At 41.0% G+C, this 21,558-nt stretch overlaps 3 protein-coding genes across 3 annotated transcripts; 1 reads left to right on the plus strand and 2 right to left on the minus strand.

Moving 5' to 3' along the window:
• Positions 1–974: 974 nt before the first annotated feature.
• Positions 975–7,069, minus strand: LOC146329258 (tapasin-related protein-like). The gene is made up of 8 exons (XM_084718190.1): positions 6,938–7,069; positions 5,787–5,963; positions 5,440–5,715; positions 3,755–4,084; positions 3,241–3,582; positions 3,063–3,140; positions 2,772–2,791; positions 975–2,666 (listed from the first exon to the last, which is right to left on the minus strand). Exons 1-8 carry the CDS (start codon positions 6,981–6,983, stop codon positions 2,652–2,654), a joined length of 1,284 nt encoding a protein of 427 aa, XP_084574316.1. The 5' UTR covers positions 6,984–7,069; the 3' UTR covers positions 975–2,651.
• A 23-nt stretch (positions 7,070–7,092) lies between these two features.
• Positions 7,093–16,901, plus strand: gemin4 (gem (nuclear organelle) associated protein 4). The gene is made up of 6 exons (XM_084718192.1): positions 7,093–7,592; positions 9,002–11,065; positions 11,631–11,787; positions 11,922–12,192; positions 14,609–15,343; positions 16,535–16,901. Exons 1-6 carry the CDS (start codon positions 7,571–7,573, stop codon positions 16,754–16,756), a joined length of 3,471 nt encoding a protein of 1,156 aa, XP_084574318.1. The 5' UTR covers positions 7,093–7,570; the 3' UTR covers positions 16,757–16,901.
• Positions 16,902–17,502: 601 nt separating this feature from the next.
• On the minus strand, positions 17,503–21,266 carry LOC146329260 (TLC domain-containing protein 3A-like). The gene is made up of 5 exons (XM_084716652.1): positions 21,136–21,266; positions 20,574–20,657; positions 20,207–20,426; positions 19,976–20,071; positions 17,503–18,047 (listed from the first exon to the last, which is right to left on the minus strand). The coding sequence occupies exons 1-5, from the start codon at positions 21,264–21,266 to the stop codon at positions 17,751–17,753; spliced, it is 828 nt and encodes a 275-aa protein (XP_084572778.1). The 3' UTR covers positions 17,503–17,750.
• Positions 21,267–21,558: the final 292 nt, after the last annotated feature.

Below are 21,558 nucleotides of genomic sequence, written 5' to 3' on the forward strand. Positions count from 1 at the left end.
ATGGCTCCTGTTAGTGGGTGGGATATATCAGGCAGCAAGTGAACATTGTGTCCTCAAAGTTGATGTGTTAGAAGCAGGAAAAATGGGCAAGTGTAAGGATTTGAGCGAGTTTGATAAGGGCCAAATTGTGACGGCTGGACGACTGGATCAGAGCATCTCCTAAGCTGCAGCTCTTGTGGGGAGTTCCTGGTCTGCAGTGGTCAGGATCTATCAAAAGTGGTCCAAGGAAGGAACAGTGGTGAACTGGCGACAGGGTCATGGGCGACCAAGGCTCATTGGGTGGTCTGTGTGGTCTGATCCAACAGACGAGCTGCTGTTGCTCAAACTGCTGAAGAAGTTCATGCTGGTTCTGATAGAAAGGTGTCAGAACACACAGTGCATCACAGTTTGTTGTGTATGGAGCTGCAGACCAGTCAGGGCGTCCATGTTGACCCCGGTGCACCGCCGAACGCACACCGCCGAACGCACCAACAATGAGCACGTGAGCGTCAGAACTGGACCACGGAGCAATGGAAGAAGGTGGCTTGATCTGATGAGTCACGTTTTGTTTTACATCACGTGGATGGTCAGGTGCGTGTATGTCATTTACCTGGGGAACACATGGCACCAGGATGCACTATGGGAAGAAGGCAAGCCAGCAGAGGCAGTGTGATGCTTTGGACAATGTTCTGCTGGGAAACCTTGGGTTCTGCCATCCATGTGGATGTTACTTTGACACGTATCACCTACCTAAGCATTGTTGCAGACCATGAACACCCTTTCATGGAAACAGTGTTCCCTGATGACTGTGGCCTCTTTCAGCAGGATGATGCTCTGTGCCACAAAACAAAAATTATTCAGGAATGGTTTGAAGAGCATAACAAGTTTGAGGTGTTGACTTGGCCTCTAAATTCCCCAGATCTCAATCCAATCAAGCATCTGTGGGATGTGCTGGACTAACGAGTCCGATCCATGGAGGCCCCACCTCACAACTTACAAGACTTAAAGGATCTGCTGCTAACATCTTGGTGTCAGATACCACAGCACACCTTCAGGGGGTCTAATGGAGTCCAAGCCTCGACGGGTCAGGTCGGCATGGTGCCAGGATTTCAATTTTGGGTGGGCCACAGTAACTTTGGGTGGGCTTTTTAATTACAAAACTTAACACTGTTTCCAACTGGTAGTCCCCATTCAACAAAAATGACTGGTATCATGCTGTGGATGGCGACTAGCACTTGATTATGATGCTTTTAAAAACAGTTTCAGTGTCGAGATATCTTATTATTTCAAGGCAGCAGTTTGTATTTCCTTCAAATGGCACAGGATATCTCCTTATCTATATTTTTGCTATGGATCAAGTAGATCAGTTTATCAATCATTAATAAAACTGACATTTTATTCCTTTTAATGCATTTTCGTTTGATTTGGCTGGATTACTCTTTAAATTGATTGTAAGGAGAGAGAGAAACGAAGCGATCAGAATAATGGGTGAGCTACAATGACTTTTAACAGGAGAGAGAGCGTGATGCGATGCTCTGTTCATTCATAAACTGAACTGTCTGTGCTGTGAAGCTCATCTGAAGACATCAAGTCAGGCAGAAATATTCAGCTCTACCTCCTGTACTGTCTACATTTTATAGAAGTTCTGGTTTTGATGAGAAATGCATTTGCAGGTATAAAATAAGACAATGATATGCTTATCGTAGTACACCAGTCTTCAGTTTCTGCTGAACAACCGCCATAGTGTGATGTGCGTGTGTGAGTGTAAGATATGTGGGGCAGCGAATAATGGCCTGTTGTGATTGGTCCAGACCTCACATGTGATAATAGCCAAATAAATGTTGTCTTTTTGTCAAATAGAAACTTTTTTTTGTCTTAAGGGTGTATAAAAATCCTGATTTTAATCATTAAAAATAAAAGTTGAGAAAATATATGTTCTCCCAGTCATTTAAGGTGGGCCAGTTGTAGAAGTGGGTGGGCCCAGGTACGTTAGTCCCACCCATAATGCCATGCCTGGGGTCAGGGCTGTTTTGGCAGCAAAAGGGGGACCAATACAATATTAGACAGGCGGTCATAATGTTATGCCTGATCGCTGTATACTCAGGCACGTAACAGTGACCCAGTAGTAAAAGCAGCTGCTCCACAGCACTACTAGTGGTCAAAAACTCTACAAGCAGGGCGTCTCTGTAGCTCAGTTGGTAGATCATGTGTCCCATGTACTGAGGCTGTAAGTCCTCTGCAGTTGCTGCTGGTTTGACTCCCAACCTGCAGCCCATTTGCAGCGTGTCATTCTCTCTTTCTACCCCCTTTCCTGTCATATTATCAGCTGCCACCTATCAAATGAAAGTATAAAAGCCCAGAAAATAATCTTTAAAATGAATAAATAAAACTCTACAAGCCACCTTTAATCTGTGACTGCTGCATTTGCCCAGTTCACTAAAAGATTGCTGTTCACTTGGAGACCAATCACTTACTTTTAACATGAGCAAAATCAGAGCAAAATCAGTGTAACATGAAAACACACTTGTTTTCACAGAAACCCAAATTCATCTTAAAGAAACAAACCAAAATCAACCGTCTGTGATGTTCTGAAATAAAAGCAAACAATGGAGGAGGAGTGAGGAGGACAGTCTGCCTTCACTGGTGTTTCCAGTTGGTCTGTTCAAGGCTGCTCAGTATGGATTCCTCTGCTCAGAACACACATATGAAGACACATACAGGTTAAATGTTGGTTTGCACTGATGGTGATGGTTAAATAAAAAAACAATAATTTGGTTTTCATTTCATCTTACCTGCCATGATCTTTTTCTTGCTGTGGAGAAAATAAATGATAATTAGTGTCAGACATCAACACTTCATATGTCAAATTGATGCCAACATTGATGATTTGAATTTTACCTGCACTATACATTAAAAGATTGTAGTGGTGTGAGTGTTAATTAGCTTTTCATACATTATTTAATGTTCTTTTTAAATCTAGTGTTTAAATCAAACTATTTCTTATTATGACAGAAGCCTGGACTCTTCACACACCAGCATCATGATGTTTTAACAGCCTGTCTGAGGGTGTTCACAACACTCACCTCGACGCAAGAAGAGCAGCACAAAATACAGGACGGCCACTGACATCACAATGAACATTAACGTCCAGCTTGTTGGGTCTAAACAGAGAAAACAGTCAACAAGCGTCAATTTACAGAAGTCAAATCCTCTGCTGCCACTGTGTGGCCACACAATGGTACTACAGCATCTTCTTCTTACTTTCAACAGTCAGGATGAAGCTCTTGTTGATGGGCGCTGTCAGGGACTGATGGGAGACAATGCATGTAAACTGTGTCCCTGATTCATTGAGTGAAGGCTTGAGGTAGAAGAAAGACAACAGCGAGTAGGTCTGGTCCTGGTTGTGTCTGTGGCTGGAGTGCCATGCATTCTTGAGCTTCTCGGGGACTGGAAAGTCCTGGCCTGACACTGGAGGGGGCTGCTTGTACCAAACTATGTCCACATCCAGAGGGTAGTAATTTTCTGCTTCACAGTCAACCCTCTGTAGCGTGTCCTCCAACAGCAAGAGATTGGGTTCAACGTTGAGGGAGACACTGGGAGCCTCTGAGGAGAGAACAAAATAACATGAAATGAAAACAAGGGAAAACAATCCATGACAACTCCATCTATTAACGACAGCTGTGAGATACAATTCTTTTTCTTAAATAGGACTATTAATCGCCCAAAATATCAGTCTGTTCTGACATTGGATTCTAGTAACTTGTCTTTTCCTCACCTTCAATATTCAGACTTATGTCCAGACTGGTGAACAGTGGATTCACTGACACCGAACAAACATACGTCCCTTCACTGCTCATCTTGACGTTGGAGAGGGTGTAGGAAGCATCTCCACCTGCGAGGCTCTTTAGCCCAACACCAGTCCCCTCGATCTGTCCTAAGCGACTGTTATGGCTGAAGAGTCTGATTCTCTCTCCATGATGTTGCCAGTGCCACTCCACAGTGATGTTTGGTACTTTGTGATCGAGAGCAAACTGGCAGTGGAGCTTTTGTTTTGCACCACGGACTGATGTCACTGATGGAGACTGTGTTTTGATGACCATGACAACTGTGGAAACAGATGTGACAAGACAGAGATATGTTGTAGTTCTTAGACATGAACACAGACTGAGATTAAACAGAGATATGGGACTGGGGGTGCTTTCAGGTCTGTACTTCGGTTCATTTGTTCCAGATCAGTGTAAAAAATTATACAAGCAAACCAAGAGGAGTAAACATTGAGTTAAATGGACAGACAGGTAACTTGTTGATTTGGCGATCGTCATCTTGCATCATCATGACCCACTTGAGGAAATCAAATTCTGGTGACTGAAAGAAGTTTAAGCAACACTTTGATGATTCTGATGTGTCTATTTATGTACTCTGGTGTGACAAACAGGTCACGAAGAAATAACCATTTCTAAGCATTATTTAGCAAATTGCTGCATGATATGCATAATGACTAAGGGCACAGTCCCTCATAGGCAGGAGTGGCCATCACTTGCCAAAGTAAATGTCTTTGCTATTGGTTAAGACTGCCCCTCTCAAAGTTCACCAAAGTTGAAAACCGCCACTCCCCTTAATTTGCACACCTGTAGCTATTGTTTTTATATTTGTCTGCTGTTGCTTTTGTTTTATGTTTGCTCTTTAAATGCATTTTCTGTAATGTTTTAAACTATTTATTGTCCTGCTTTTAGCTTTTGTTTTTAATGATCTCAAATGCAATTTTAATGTTCCTTTAATGTTTTTATTTTAATGCATTTTCAAGTTCTGTAAAGCACCTTGAATTGCCTGGTGTATGAATGGTGCTATATAAATAAAACTGCCTCTCCTTGCCTTTGACCAGGCCTTAACAGGTAGAGACAAGACAAAAAGGAGGTGTCTGTTGTGGCTCATAGGCGTGTGGTGTCCACACAGTGACAGCGTGGGATCACTGTCAAAACCTCTATAATGGACTAGGTAGGTTACAAGCACAACAGTTTTAACAGCTTTTGACCAACTAATTAGGGAACCAGTGCTGATGTACGTACATGCTACTAACTCAATAAATCCAATTAATACATGGCTTATATAGATCAATTAGACGAAGGGCTCCAAAACAGACTGTACGATCAGCAGATGGATTTATTTGTAGTTTCGCTTTTGAAATCATGCCGAAACCATATATCTACCAACATAAAATCTTGTGGTTAGTTTGTTTGCTTTCAGACCACAAACAAACCTCACCAGAGTCCTTCTGGAACTGAACCCAGACTTGAAAAGGTGGGTTGTTTAGATTGACAGCTTTCACACCAGCTCAAATGAACTGTACTAACCGGGCAACCGGATCATGGTCTATCTTAACTGGTCCAAATGATGTAGGTGTGAAATCCCCCTGATATTAACTTTAGAGCACCATATGAATACAAACTGTGGTGGAGTTACCTGTTGTGATGAGTATCTCTTTGTCTGGAATTACAGACCACTTGCGGTAGTCATGCTGTCCTGTGGGTGGTTGGTCAGTTGGGTGTCTGAGGAAGCTGTTGAGGTTGAACAGGCCCCTGGTGTGTTTGAGGGTGCAGCTGAACCAGCGGTTGTACTCCTCGGATCCCTTGACTGGCCAGCGGACATGGATGCCTGGTGTACTGTACCTACGCAGCTCACACTCCAACTGCTTTGGTCCCACTCCCTCTACGTACTGTCGCAGGTCCAACTTAGATCCTGGAACAGAACAGACCACAGTAGAATACAATAGTTTTCAATCTGTTGCTCCTTTAGGCTGCAGCTCTCACCAGTGACAAGGAAAGTGATGGCATGTGGATTAACCGGAGCGTCTCCTTTTTGACCAAACTGCAGCACAGCCTCTCTGTGGAGGAGCTCAGTCTCAGTCTGATTGTCCTCATTCAGATACACACGTTCATCAATGAACTGACAGGGCAGCCATGACATCTGATGGACACACTGCACACCTGAGAGAAACACAGACTCAGTTCAGTCAGTGAACATGTTGTACAGTATACTGTAATATAGCATAGTATAGAATAGAATAATGTAATATAGTAGAGTACAGTGTAGAGTAATATATTAGGATAGAGTATATTACAATATATTACAATACACCACAGTACAGTACAGTATAGTGTATTATAATATAGTATTGGATAATATGGTGTAAAATAGTACAGTACAGGATAGTATATTGTAGCACAGTGCAGTATAGTATAGTGTAGGGCCTGGCAATATAGTTGAAAAATGTATCATGATAAAATGTTTCACTTTAGTCGATATGGATAATTACTGATAATATTTAAAGACCTGTTTTTAATAAAGACCAGGAGAAAAAAAGCTTGAATTTAGCTACTTTATTTAAATATAACCACTTTATGTAACACAGAACACAGGTAATATACTCAATATATAAAAAACTGCTGCACTGTCAAGCTAACCTGTCTCTTTTTATTAACAATGGTGTTAATGACTGACTGTTTGCATGTCATGCTTCATTATTAAGAGACAGATCAATGATGCTATATCAGTACTGTTTTATGGCCAAGGCCTAATATAGCATATTACAGTTCAGTATATTACAGTGTAGATTATAGCACAATGTAATATATAGTATAGAATAATATATCACTATATAGTATCATGCAGTGAATTATATTACAGTTTAGTATAGTATATTGTAGTATAGTATTACAGTATATTATAGTACAGTCCAGTACAGTATAGTATAATTTAGTATAGTGTAGTATACTATGGTGTTCTGCCGCCTAAGAGATTACAGGACATTATTATATTGAATAGTGTATAGTGCATTATATTTCAGTACAGTATGGTGGTCATTTCATTAATGTCTAATGGTTTAACAGAGTTGTTGATCCGACACACTGAAGCTCCAAAAATACTGCAACCTGTAACAAAGCTGAGGACATTAACTTACCTGCACACAGGTACAAGTAAATAAGTATCTTTAAGATCCGACCCATGGTTGTTAACTTTAACAAATCTTTCTGACTTCCCCGAGCAGCGACTTGAGTTGCGCTGTTCAAATGTGGGTTGATCCTTTCACTTTCGTTTTTCTTACTTCAGATGTTCAATGGATAAAATATCACTGAAAAAATGCAGGTAGTTTTAAAATGCAGACAATATAGTATGCTACGAAACTGTTAAATGTTATTTTAAATTACACAATGTATGTGTACTAAATAATATAGTTGTTCCTGGATTATGTACTCTTTGTGCCGGCAGACCTGCAGTACCGCCTCCATCCTGTGGTGGCGCTGTGAGGACAGAGCAGAGCGCAGCGGGGTCCTCCTGTGTTTTCACACGTGATGCGGAAGAGCGGAAGCGCTACATACGAAAACGTTAACATGCCGCGGACAACCTGTGAAACGCGTTTCATGTTGACTGACTTCAACTAGTTGATAGACTACGTGGCGGTGAACTGTGTCGTACCGGTGATTTAGTGAAGAAGAGACACTCAACAAACAGCTCATGACTGGGAATTTCAAACTGGACTGGAATTATCTTCTAAACTAAGTAGCTTACCTGCTTTTAGTTACATGCAGCAGCTATGACGCTGACGATGAACAAAGGTAAGGTTAAAATAGTATATAAATTAAAGTTGTGAAACACGTCTCCCTTTCTTATGTGGGAAATATGACACTACATTTAATTTAGAATATTTTATTTTTGACTTACCCTGTTTTTTAGGGCACAAAATTAGCACCACTCAGTAGCAGCCAAAAATAAACCAGTGTTTGGGAGATTTGCTTCATTTATCAGCCTAAAGACAACGGTAATTTATGATTATGGTTGAACAATCACTCTAAATATTATCAAAATATTTATATCCAGGATCTGCATTGTTTTTATAAAGGTAAAATGTGGGATTGAAATTTGCCTTCCATCATCAGACAGTGTACAATGACTTTTCTGCACCAGCACTCTGCAATTGTTAATTTTAAGAAAATTATCCTGCTTTGATATCCTGTTTTAGGGTAGTTTATCTTTAACATGGTATTACAAGAGGCATGGAGTATCGTTTTTGTATAATAGTATTGTATTGAAGTTTAAATATCAGGTATAATGATAACTCTATTCTATTTAATGAATTAGTCCTGTGTCAAACTGAAAAATGGCTGTGTGCAGTTCATTTAATATAGACATTTTCTAGGCATATAATGTGAGAAATATTCTACTAAGTCTTGCAAATTAGAGAGCATGAAATCAGATTTTTTTTATGACTGTGATTCTAAGCTATTAGGTATTGATTTATTAATTAATGTCGATAGTCGATCACTATCAAGTTAATACGTTATTTTGATAATCAAGTATTCTTTTCAATCATTTTCCAAGCAAAAATTACTGTGATTTTGACATATGTGTTCATTTATAACAATAAATTCAATCATTCATTTTTTGAAGGCATCACTTCAGGCTCTGAGAAACTATAATGTGCATTTACCACTATTTTATAACATTTTTTTTTTTAGATAGAACCATTAATTGATCATGAAAATAACTGTCAGTTGCAGTCTCACTTCTCTTATCTATGTTAGGAAACTTAAGTTCCAGTATTGGTTAGTTGGCCTCGCCTTGCTTTTCTTGTATTCCAGTGGTTCTCAAACTTTTTCCGGCATATTCTGCCCTTCAGAAGCCTCAAAATGTTTACACCCCCCTCCAACCTACACTTACTGTCATTCATTAACAATAATGGGGGAAGCAACTGATAAAAATGATTTAAGTTGAATCTTAGTGAAATAAAGGACAGTACGGTAGAATCAGAAAACATGTTTGTTTATTTCCCCTGTATTGGTTATATTCATTCAGCTTTGTTTCACTCTTATTTCCCCCCTGGTCATTGAGACCCCCCTGCAGTGGCTCTGTGCCCCCGTCCAGGTGGGCCCACCCCTGAGTTTGGGAACCACTGATATATACTATTTCCTTGAATGAGCATTGTTCCTTCACTTAGTTTTTGACGTCTGCTTTCTTGTGCTTTCAGATTGGGCCGTTCTTCAGGGGTCTTTCCTCCTGGCTGATAAACTCTGTCTCCCCTCATCCCTGTCCTCCCTCCAGAAAGCTGACTGGAGCAGGGTGGGACATCCAGTCCTGGAAGCAGTCAGAGAAATCTGTAGACAAGAGAACCTCACTGCACATCCCACCAGCTGGATAAAGAAAGTAGTTTGTGTTTTGTGGCTGAAGCTGCTGTGCAGGGAGACGGGAGAGGACATAGAGACAGCCTGGAGGGAGAACCCTTTCTTCCCCCTCCAGAATGGCCTCCCTGAGGTCAACCATGTCGTCCTGCTGGAAGTGGTGAGGTCGATGGCAGCTGCTCAGACATTTGCCAACTTCCTTTTGTGTCTCCCTCAATCTCAGATCTGCACTGAGCTTGAGAGGCTGGTGCAACACGTGAGGAGCAGCCCCACTACAGAGGATGATTTTCGACTTTTTCTGGAGGTGTGGTGGGAAATGTGGAAAGGCTGCGATGAGCAGAAAGTGGGAGGAGAGAATAGCATAGAAACAATGTTCGCTAGACAGTTTGCTCATCTCTCCTCCAAGTCCTCCAATTTATCCCCTCGTGCTGCCAAGAGGTTAAAGCTAGACCCATCAGAACTACTGGCACCGTCGCCACCCACCGATGTCCTGCACATTCTCCTTCATGCACTTAAAGACATAAAAGATCACATCTCTGCTGCAGACCTTTGCCTCCAGGCCCTCTCCATTTCTCTCGATGCTCTTCACACATCTTTCCTGATAGAGCAAGCAGTTGAACCTCCATCCAAAGAGAGGCTGCACATCTTGTCTACAATCATCAGTCTCAGAGAAAGGAACAATGAGAAAATGAGTCCTGAACTTGTTCGGGAAGCTCAGAGAGACCTGCACGCTTCTCACACACCATCTCAGTTTCAGCCCAGCAGGATGAAGCTTGGTGAAGCTTTGAAGATTATAACAGAACTTGCTCAGTTTTGGCAAAGGAGTGGACTCCTGAAAGCATGTGACAGCACTAATCCAAGTTTCTTAGTGTTCAAACTAGAACAGAGCATCCAGAGAGTCCTGGCAGCTCTACAGAAAGCAGAAGCGCCTCAAACTATGACTGAAATGGATGATCTAGAGACTGAGAAGAATATACTGAGAAGCTTGCTGGAGTCACTGGCTGTCCCTGCAATAGAGAGCACCACCAAGATGAACGCGAGGGTTGCAGCGATCATCATCAGCCATCGCCTGGACGACTATCAGAGCTTTGCTGTGTTGTTTGCTGGTGAGAAGAGCTGGGCTTCCTGTGATGAGGACTGGATGGACTGCCTGCAAAAGAACCAAGCATCCTTCCAGCAGTGCGGCATGCTGATCAAACTGACCTCCACCCTCATGAGTAAACTCTGCAGCGAGAGCATGAACGTGAGCCAGTGCAGGAAGCTGATGAAAATCATCGCAGACATTTTCTCTGCGCTGTCCTTAAAAGACAAGAACAAAGTGTTGGCAGCAATGCTGAGACTTTCCAGCAGGGGTTTCTTTGGATGCTCCGTCCCCTCTGCTGTGACTGATGGATTTGAGCAAGAGCTCAACATGGCCTTCAACTGCATCATCCAAGGAGGGGGAGGAGTGTCAGCAGCGGCGTCGCAGGGCAATCTAAACACAGCGGTCTCGTTGGTAGCGAGAGTTGCGTTTCAGAACCCAGAGGCCGCACTGAGGTCTTGTTGCCATTCAGCTATTTTCAATAAAGGGGCTTTCGCTCTGATGGCCAAGATCCTTCAGCAGCTGCCTGGACTCAGAGGACAGATGAGACTAAAAGATGAAGCTAAAAGTGACGAAGAAGAAACAAAAGAGGCAGAGGAAAGTATGGATGAAGGCAATGATGCTCTGACTGGTAGCGATCTACTCTGCAGGTGTCTGCAGGAGACCGTCAAGTCCAAGTCATTGTCAGCCAGTGAGAAAGAGCAGCTCCTCAAGTTTCTGGGGCTCCTGATGATGCCTGTCATCACAGGTGAGGGAGAAGAAAGGAGGCAAAGCTTTCTTCAGCCTCAGGAAGTTGTGAACATCTTCGTCCTGCCTAATCTCTCCACGATGGGTGAGTGTCCCGTAAAGGGCTGCACAATTAATCTAATATTAATCACCATCACAGTTTTAACTTCCCACAATTAAATGAACATGATCAACTGCAATATTGACGTTTCAAATGCACCACACTGCTGTATATCAGATCAAGCACTTCCTAAACTAACAGCCAGCCACTCTGCAGCGGCAGCCTGTGTAAAATTTCCTGGATGTTGTGGCTGCAATCCAGAGTAGAATTGTAATATAGACCAGAGAGCAGACGAGGAAAACAAAGATCACATGTCTGGAGTCGTGTACAGTGGGCTTATCAGGGATTTCTTTTTTTTTTTTGCTGAAACAATAATCAGACAAAAAGGCACTGAAATGCTCTGTGGAGCTGCAGATTGGGATGATAATTGTCTGAAAGTTTGACACTTTTCACATTATATGTTGTTATTAAATCCATTCTTATTGTAAAATATATTGATTAGTGCAGCTGCAATGATTCTTTGTGAAAAATGTTGGTTTACATGATGTGTTTATGTAAGAAAATCATTTTAACCCCTCTGCTCCACCATTCGTCTTTGTATTCCCTGCAGGTCAAAGCTCCTTCGATATAGAACTGACTCTGCAGCTTCTCCACACTGCTTTGTCTGTGGATGTCCAGGAACCAGACCTTTCTCCTCACTGGGTGCTGGACTGCTCTCCCTTTCCTCTCCTCTTTGTTTTGGCCCAGCTCTACAGCCAGACTCTCAGGTGTGAATGAAGAGTGTCTTTATGGGCTTCAGTCCAGATCCACGTTGTTCTGTGCCTCTTCAATGCTCACCTCTTTGAGAAATGGTCGTAACCTGCCCCTCATTTCAACATATAACCATCAACATCTCTGCTAGGTGCTGGGAGCAGTCACCAGAGGGCGCTGTCCACCGCTGGTCCATGGATACCAAGGAGCTGCTGCTGTCGGTGCTGACCGCACTGGGGCAGGTGGTGGGGGCAGAGGTGGCGGCGGCCCCCGGCAGCTGGTCCAGAGCGCTGTTCTGGCTCTACAACAAGATGGAGGAGCTGGACTGGACCGTTCGTTTCCACCTGAAGCCAGTCTGGGGAGAACACTTTAAAAACGAGGTTCCCTCGTCTCTGCTGACTGTGTGTGATCTACCTGAGCAGGTAAGAACTCCTCTGGACTTGATTTAAACATGATTTTAAGGTCAGCAAAATGTTCAAAGACCTCAAACCTGTCCAAGGTTTAAAGCCAACCTACTGAGACGTTCAAGGGACGTGGTTAACCTTATATGTCTTTCTGGGGACGTTGTATATAATAAAGTGGAGCAAGAAAAATCAGTCAAGCAACTGAAAATAATTGAAGTTAATAAATTAACTATTTTGATAACCAAAAATTACAATGTCAGGACCTTTCCTTGTCTCACACAGTATTTACCTGAACGTGTTTGGGTGTTGGACTATTGGTTGGACAAAACAAGACATTTGAAGACTTATTAAGATTTATGATTATTTGCCATTTTATAGACAAAACTTTTCACAGCTTCATCACTAGAATTGTCTGCAGATTAATCAATAATGAAAATAAACGTGTTGCAGCTCTGTAAATGACCAAAGGTTTACATTAGTTTACTATCACATGTAATTGACCAGCAGAGGAAAATATCAACGGCCAAAATGTCCGGTGGGAAATAAGCCATATAGACCGTATAATATATGTCAAATAAAAATATCACATTTAAAAAATAGTCAATAATTTAGTGAATCAGTAATTTGACACGTTTGGCAGAGTGGTGTTATCCACAGTGCTGAAAGGAGTGTTGGGGGATTTAATTGTTTAAATAATATTATGTAATTAATAGCATTTAACCTTTAGTTTTGTTGTATATCAGAGGTTTTCAGAGTGGGAGGTGGGCTCTCCAGGGGAACTCAGTTTCAGGGGAAGATCAGTGACTGAAAATGTAGTATGTCTTTGAATAGAACTTTTTTATGTATTTGGTGTAGTGTGAAGTTACGTGAAAGAGTCGGGTGTGAAATTTTTCCCCTCAGATGAACTGAAGGGAGGCTCACAGAATCATACTTACATAAGAAGACTTTCCCTGCGTGTCCAAGATGATGAAAGGACAAAGGACACCTGATGTCGTAGGTGTAGTGCTGCCGAAACGCACCATAATGCTCTGTGATTTTTTTTTTTCTCTCTAAGTGAGGAAACAGAATATTTTCGGTTTGTGAAGCCTTTTTTTTAAACATCACTGATTAGCAGTGGTAATTGGTAGTTTTCTAAAGACAGTAACCCTTTTGTACGCTTCTAATGTGCTCTTGTGGCTTGTGTTTTAAATATGAGAGTGTTCATGTGGACTGACTGGCACATAATATTTTCAACATGATGGAACTGTTCATAACATCAATATAACATTTGATCATGTGCTCAGTTATAGTAGACAAGGGCTGCAGCTAATGATTATTTTCATGGATGATTAATCATATATATATATATATATATATATATATATACATACAACACAAGATATTCAGTTTACTGACAGAGAGGAGTAAAGAAAGCAGAAATTATTCAGATTTGAGTAGATGAAATTGGAGATTTTTTTTGTCTTAAAATGATTAATTGATTAATGAACACTGTCACAATCTTGTCACTTGAAAAATATTTTTCAAGTTTTTCTTGTCACAGTTATTTTCATAATTGATCAATCAGACAATCAATTTCCCCATGAACTGATAAGTTGTTTGGTTTATAAAACGTCAGAAAATGGGGATCAGTGTTCACCAAAGCCCAAGATGACATCCTTCAAAGTCTTTTGCCCACAACCCAAAAGTATTCAGTTTACTGTCAAGAGAGGAGAAAAGAAACCAGAAAATATTCACATTAAAGATGAAATCTGAGAATATGGACATTTTTTTCTCTTAATAAAGTGACTCAAACAGATTAATAATTGCAGATGTATAGTTGATTACATTATGTAAGCTTGCTAGTGCAGGATCAGTGATTAAAGACCTGAAATGAAAGCGTACAAATAAATGCATGTGTCATAAGTGCGCTCCAGTACTTCTAACAAATAGCACTATACTTCTGTTATTATATGACTGTTTAAAGATATGTGATGTTGTTCTATATGACCAGGATTCTGTAATATTAATGACCATATTGACAGTCAAAAAAAAGTTTAGTGTAAACTCAGTGTACAAGCAGATGGATGTGGAATAGTTATATAATAAGTTTAACATGTTCATTACATAAAGGTGAGAAAATGCATATTTTGACAAGTAATTTTCTGGAGTTATAAAGTTCATGTTAACATACACATCTTCAGCCTCTGGTCACCAGCAGGTCTGACCTTGTGCTTTTGAGTTTGTTGCATAAATGCAATAAAATAATCTGTAATCTGTTAGTTAATGATAAGCTGTGTGAACTTTGAGCTGGACCAGAGCAGCTGGCAGCAGGAATAATAACAGTAACTGCTGCTCATACTTAATAGCCCAAAATTTAATAGAGCTTTGTTTTGCTTTCATTCCAATCAAACTACTTCTGATAATCAATATTTGATCGTCTGTCTGTTCTCTGTAGGAGTGGTCGGGGTTGGACCTGCCTCAGTACGGTCCTGGTACAGGTCTTTTGGCCTGGATGGAGTGCTGCTCTGTATCAGACTCCCTGCAGTCCATCATGTTGTCCCGTCTCTCTCTGGACCAGCGTCGGCCCGATCACGTCAGCATGTTCAGTAAGGGCCTGCTGGTGGCTCTGACGCAGACCCTGCCCTGGTGCTCCGTCTCCCAGTGGACCAGACTGCTGAGAGTCCTCAGAGAGCTGATCGCCTCAGGCCGCCTCAACGTCCCCTTCTCGCTGGAGTACGTGGACTATCTGCCCCTCCTGGACCTGAGGAGCTTTTCGTGCGACCTCCGTCTGTCCGTCCTCCTGCTTCGGGTCCTCCAGCTGCTCTGCGGCTCCAGCTGCTCCCACTGGCTGTCAGCGGACGGCTGGGCGCACGTCGGCAGGTTATACGCCCACGCTGTGAGGGAGATGATGAACTCATTGAGAGCCAAGCTGCCTCTTCCTTCATCTGGTGCTGTGTCTGTCTCTGCGTCAACATCTCCCAAAACACCAGCGTCTAGACATGCCAATCCTTCAAGCACTTCAATCAAATCCACTAAAATGTCCAAAAACTCTCCGAAAGACTTTAAACAAAGGGACGGATCTCCTATGAGATCAAAAGAGTCACAAAGGGAGGAGGAGGTTGAGACAGCTCCCAGCCAGGAAGTCCTTTTCGTACTCAGCCAGCTCTTCTGCCATGTTCAGCACATTCAGGTATGAATTATTAATATTAAATAGACAGTTCACTCCAAAATAAAAAATACATATTTTTCCACTGGCCTGAAGTACTACTTATCCCTCTAGATAGTTTTGGCATGAGTTGCTAAAATTTGGAGATACTGGCTGTAAAGATGTCTGCCTTCTCTCAGATATAATGGAACTAGATGGCCAAAAAAAGCAATATCTCTTTCCAGAAATCAGGACCAAGTTACTCAAAATAATCCACAGACCTTGTTGTGAGCAGTTTGATGTAGGAACTACTTTCTTTACACTCTCGCCAACCGCATCACCGCGCAGAGGGAAGCATGTAACTACTCATGAACAAGAGGTTAGAGCTTAGCTGAGGAAGATCCAATTAGGGACTGCGTCAACCAAAGCATTTTTTTTCCTGAGTCCAGTGTAGTTTTTGGATTGTTTCCATGTATTTACACTCTGCTACAAAAGCCTGTTCTGAGCATGACCAGCTTCAGTTCTTGAACCAATTAACCCAAGATGTTTTCTTTGCTTGCAAAATCTCATGAACCCAAACAGAGAGGTGGGTCCGTCTTCTTTCCCAGTGAGCTTCAGCCTTCTCTTCATCCAGAGCGAGTAGGATATTCCACCTTGTGTTAACAATTTTATGTTCAGCTTTTGTTCATAACACTTTTCTGGGAAATGAGGTATTTGCAAAACCAAAATCTCCAAATTCCTGCAATCTCCAAAACTCTGCAACACAGACCAAAGCTATGTATATGGACTAATATCACTGCAAGGGGAAAAATATGTATCTTTAAGTTTGTGGTGAACTGTCCCTTTAATACCATGGTTACTGTGAATTCTAGGTCCTGGTTGGCTGGAATTTGGTGTGAATTAAGTCTTAAAACTATCACTAAACACCCATGACATAGTTTGTTTGTTTGCAGTTCTTATTTTCTGTGCCAGTATTAAACTGCAGCAGTGATGCTTTGCCTAAAGATCATAGAGCTCTGCTTATTTCAGTAACCACCAAATTAAAAGGAAAAAAGTCAAGGACTTCTAGTTGAGAACCACACAAATATATAATAGTTTGTTTGCAACTTGTCAGGTATTCTCCCCTCCACACAGTTTAACTAACTGGGTTCTTGAAAGTCAAAATATCAGGATTTTAGATGTTTTGTGGCCAAAAGTTAGTTGGTACATTAGAATAAAGTCCTTTTCTTCTCTCAGGTGATGATGCCAGGAGGCCAGTGTGAACCGCTGTTCCTGTCCAGTCTGGAGATCCTCAGCCACTACGAGGCCATCATGGCCGCTTTCCCAGACAGCAGCAGCCCGCTGGAGAGCGACAACACCCGACACTTCTTCTCCACCATCACTGACAACCTGGAGAACCAGGAGATGAAGGCTGTCCTGCAGCAGAAGATCGCTCAGCTCGTGTCATCGGCAGCTTAAGACGCACTGATTTGTCATGTTTTCCACTGGAGAACCAGGATGCTGAAACACTCAAAAACACGTGGTGATAAAATGAGGACAGATCACTTTAGTTCTGTCATACGCTGTACTAATTTTCAGAGTGATGAGTAAGAAATTAAAACAACAAAATAATCTATATTTCACAGCAAATGTCTTTCTGTGTTGCCTGAGTAACATTCATTGACTGACCTGTTAGAGGTATGCTAATCTGAACTGGAGGGTAAATGTGCAAATTTACAAAAAAATTTACATATCCATCTGCTGTACACCTGGGGCAACCAGTGTTTGGAGACATGCATATAAAGCACTTTGTATCCCCTGGCTATCATCATCAAATCCTTAAGAAACACACAATTACTATCAGCATGTAATTTAATAAGTTTATTTTTAAAAAGTCATTGTTTTCTTTATACAAAAATAGTCTCTACAAACTTAAACTTTAACAATGTGCTGTACGAGTTGCAACACAACATTTAAGGCAGTTTTGTCATGTAACATCTGACCACATTCAGAGAATAAAGCTGCATAATAAAGTGCTCAACAAATGGCATTAGTGCAACATTTGGGGAAAAAGTGAAACTAATATTTTGAGAAAAAAAAGTCATATTTAAAGAAAAAGTTGACAATTTCCCATAAATATCTGTTTTGGGGAGAAGATCCAAATATTTAGTAAAAAAAAAAAAAAAAACAGACATTTTTCTCTCCCAATTTTTAAAAAAATAAAAGTTTTAAAAAATAGTACAATATTTGTCACAAGATTACTTGTTTTTGAAATATTTTTTGTTTTGAAGTGGTATAACTTAAATACCAAAATATTACCACTTTCCCCAAAAATCTTGCAACTTTTTCTCATTCAGTTGTCATTGTGATTTTTCTTCTCATTACTTATTCTTGAATTCTTGTATATTTTATCCCGACTGACTTTAATACTCGTCGTATCTTCAGTCTCAGTGTAAAAGCAGCCTTGGACTCTTCAGTCTGTCTTCTGCCCGTCTTTGTTTCCGTTTCCCTGCCCTCTCTTCTGTCGCTGGTACAGTCTTTTAGCTTTCCTCAGCAGCAGGATAAACCAGTAGATCTGTGGAGCCAGGATCACCAGATTACCCACGTTGCACTGCAGAGGCAGATGGAAGGGCACTCTGTGCAGGGGAATCCCAAACTGCCGGCCGTACATCCAGTACATGAAGGGGAAGATGAGGATCCGACACGTGAAGAAACTCAGGAGGACAATGATGCCATTGATTGTGTGCAGCCTGGTGTCATCGAGGCCCAGCTGGATATCAGGGGGAAACAGAAGAGACGAGAAGGAATTAGAACAGGAAGAATACAACATGTTCTAAGTAACAAAACTCTGAAACTTCATTAAACACACAGGTGGGTTACTAAGAACTAATCTGACAACAAAAGCAGATGCTTGAGTGCAGAACACGAGGTCTCGATGTTCTGTGAGCCAGCACGTTACAAGACCATGTCTTTTTACCATTTTCATCTTTTTAAATATACTGCCATTTCAACATTAGAATTCTTATACTGAATTCATCAGTAGTAATTAGAATTATGGTTATATGTCACCACCAATCAGTTACAGTTTACATCCATGTTCATCCAGACTTATATAATGTATGTAGTAAAGACTTTGAATTTAATTAAAGTTATTAAGTGTATTTTTGACTAAATAGAAGTTATCACTACATTCAGTTTTTACTTCTGGATCTGTTGCATATAAAATATCACCTTATCATTTCATCCTATTAGAAATTTGTGTGAAATTATGTCATAATTAGTGTATGAATTATTGAGTTATGGTGAAAAATGTTAGTACTTCATCAGGGGCACGTTCAGTCATTTTGTACCGACATGTTTCCTCAAAATGGTGTGGAACAGGCCCACAGGTACGTTTTCTCTCATTTGGTGTAGTGTCAGAGGTATTATTTAATCCGATGTGTACAAACACTGTCCTATTAAAAAGGCAGTGCAGTGCAGTTGTTGTACACAACAGGCTGCTTAACGCTGTGCGCCACCGTTTCTGTTCAGGTTACATTCTGTCTGGGCTGAACACGGCCCACTTCATTCTTGAGTCCAAGTGGTCATTTGTGCCAAATCTGAAGAAATTCCCTCAAGACATTCCTGAAGTATCACATTCACTAGGCATCAAAATCACAATACTTTGAATTTTATGTATCAAAAGCAAAAAACAAACAAAAAGGATATGAAAACTGAAACACTAAAAAGGACTGCACTACATAAAGACTTTGACGTTTCAGACTTAGGTACATTTCTATGATGATATTTGTATATTTTTAAGTAATATTTCTAATGTAGGACAGTTAATTGTACCATTGAGTATTTTTACATAATACTGCCATGTTTACTAAAGTAAATCATCTGAATGCTTCTGCAGATGTTCAGAGTAAATTGCATTTTGTACTTTTATCTAAAGCACTTTACAATTTGCATCGCATTCACAGACCAAAGGCACCAATGGCAGCTACTAGGGGGTTTCCAGTTATGATACCAGTACCAGTAACCTTCAAGTGATACTGATACCAATGAAATAATCCATGAACTGTGTGTGTTGTAGCTGCTACAGTAGCGGGACAACCACATATTGTATTCAATCAAAGAATGCTTGTGGCAAGAAAAAAAAACAAATATTAATTATTTTCTAGATCTGGGTACAAAAAGGATCAACTAGAGGTATCAGCTATCAGGAGAAGTTTCAATACTACTTGGTACTGGGTTATATCATTCAGTTCTTTGAAAGTAATGAGTACAGATACGCAGTCATTGCAGCTACCAACACCTGGTGCTGATTTGACCACTGGGAGCAGATCAGGGTTCAGAGTCTGGCTTAAGGACACTTCCATGTGTCGAAATGAGGTCATGAGATTGAACCATCAACCCTCTGATTAATGGACAACCTCATGATTGCTGCAGCTTTCTAAAATATGGTTGTTGAGTCACAGATGGAAATGTGCCTACAGGAAATGACACAATGTAATCCTGTCCATGAGACAGAGTGGGCACTGTGCCACAAAAAGCTGGGATAAGCCAGGTATTTTCCTCAGGCCTTCAGATATTCATTAACATTTACTGTCCAGTAGGAGCTATTTAACTGCTTTGTAGTTGTAAACTATATCCAAACGGTGTGAAATCAGTGGCTCGTATGCAGCAAACTGTTATAATGTCCACATGACTTACCTGGATGAGAATCTTCCCTATCGAGACAAAAGGAGTGCTGAACTCTGTAGTGAACAGGCAGCCGACGAAGAAATCACCCAGCCCTCTTCTGAAGAACTGCGAATCAGACACACTGCACAGTCAGCACACACACACTTTATTTATTTAGCCTGTGTGTGTGTTCATGCCAAACAGACCAATGGCATCTATAAACACACTGTCAGTATGACACTGATTCCTCCTCAAACTTACCAAAGTGATGGGCAGGAAGATGAGAAGCAGCGTCAGGTGATGGAGGACCAGCATGCAGTCCTTCATGAGGAAAGCCTTCACTGTCTGCAGAGAGTGGCTGCTGTATGTCTCGGAGTGACCTCTGAGCCTCTGAGTGTGATAGTGGCTCAGATACATGGCGTAGATGTCGTAGGCCATGTAGGGAGCTCCAAACAAAACGAAACCATTGACCAGCCAGTGACTGTGGTCGATCCAATTAATGTTAATGCAAACAATTAATATGTAACATGAAAATGTAGTATATTTAGTTGACTGCAACAAAATATTGAGGCTGATCCTCTGATTTTAAGTGCAAATGTTCTTCATGGTGTTAAAACGTGTCTTGTACCTGTCAGTCATTGTATCCCTGCAGGATGTCACAACTTTAACTCCAGCTGCAGTAGCCAAAGATGCATGGATGGCTGAGACCAGCCTGAAGAAACAGAATAGGCAAAAATGACCAACTGTTAATGCACTAAAATACAACTGAGACTCCACATCTTTTAGAAACAATTAACACGAAACTCCATAGAAATACCTGCTAATATATGTCACGTCTTGCTTACTGGCATCAATAAACATACCTTAAAACATAACATAAACATTAAACCCCTCAGAGATATAATTTAGTGTCTTCGGCCAACTTGTTACACACATAACAGTATAACTGAGTAAAATTTCACCTCTTCATACAGCTAATAATGACCAATACGTAATTAACGTAAGGACTTCTTCTGAAACAAACTTTACTGAAACTTGTCCATGGGTCATTATGTCAGTGCCGAATTTACCAGCTTTGTATGTCAAATAAAATAAGATAGAAGTAAATCTCCACATTGTATGTTAATTAATAATTAAGCAAGACAACATTAATCAGCCGCTCGTCTTAAAGGAGTGTCGGTGCTGCTGACCTCTCACTGACACAAACAACGTCCGCATCCCTCCACTGTTTGAAGGCGCGTCTGAGTATTTTCCTGAAGCTGAAGAAAAGCCCCGGAAACACCGCAACTCCACAAACTCCACAAACCAAGGCACTGAGCATTATATGAGCCAGCCGACCTCCTCTTGTAGCCGCGACACGGCCGCACGGACGGAGAAGCTAATGTGGCTAACAGCAACAGTCCTGAGCTGAACTTCCCTGTCAGACTGACGCGTCTCATTCAGAGCGCTGTAATTGGCTGAAGGAGGCGCGCTTTGAACCAATGGCAAACATTGACCTCAAATAACCTTTTCATTGTTTACAAGTTCAATTAATGTAGTATATATAAAACCATAAGTGCCAAAATAAAATAAATGACTCCGTAAATAAATTAATATTCCACCAATGCACCAAA

This window comes from Lutjanus erythropterus, chromosome 4 (genome assembly GCF_056507025.1).
Source record: "Lutjanus erythropterus isolate fLutEry1 chromosome 4, fLutEry1.hap2, whole genome shotgun sequence".
Classification (NCBI taxonomy): domain Eukaryota; kingdom Metazoa; phylum Chordata; class Actinopteri; order Lutjaniformes; family Lutjanidae; genus Lutjanus; species Lutjanus erythropterus.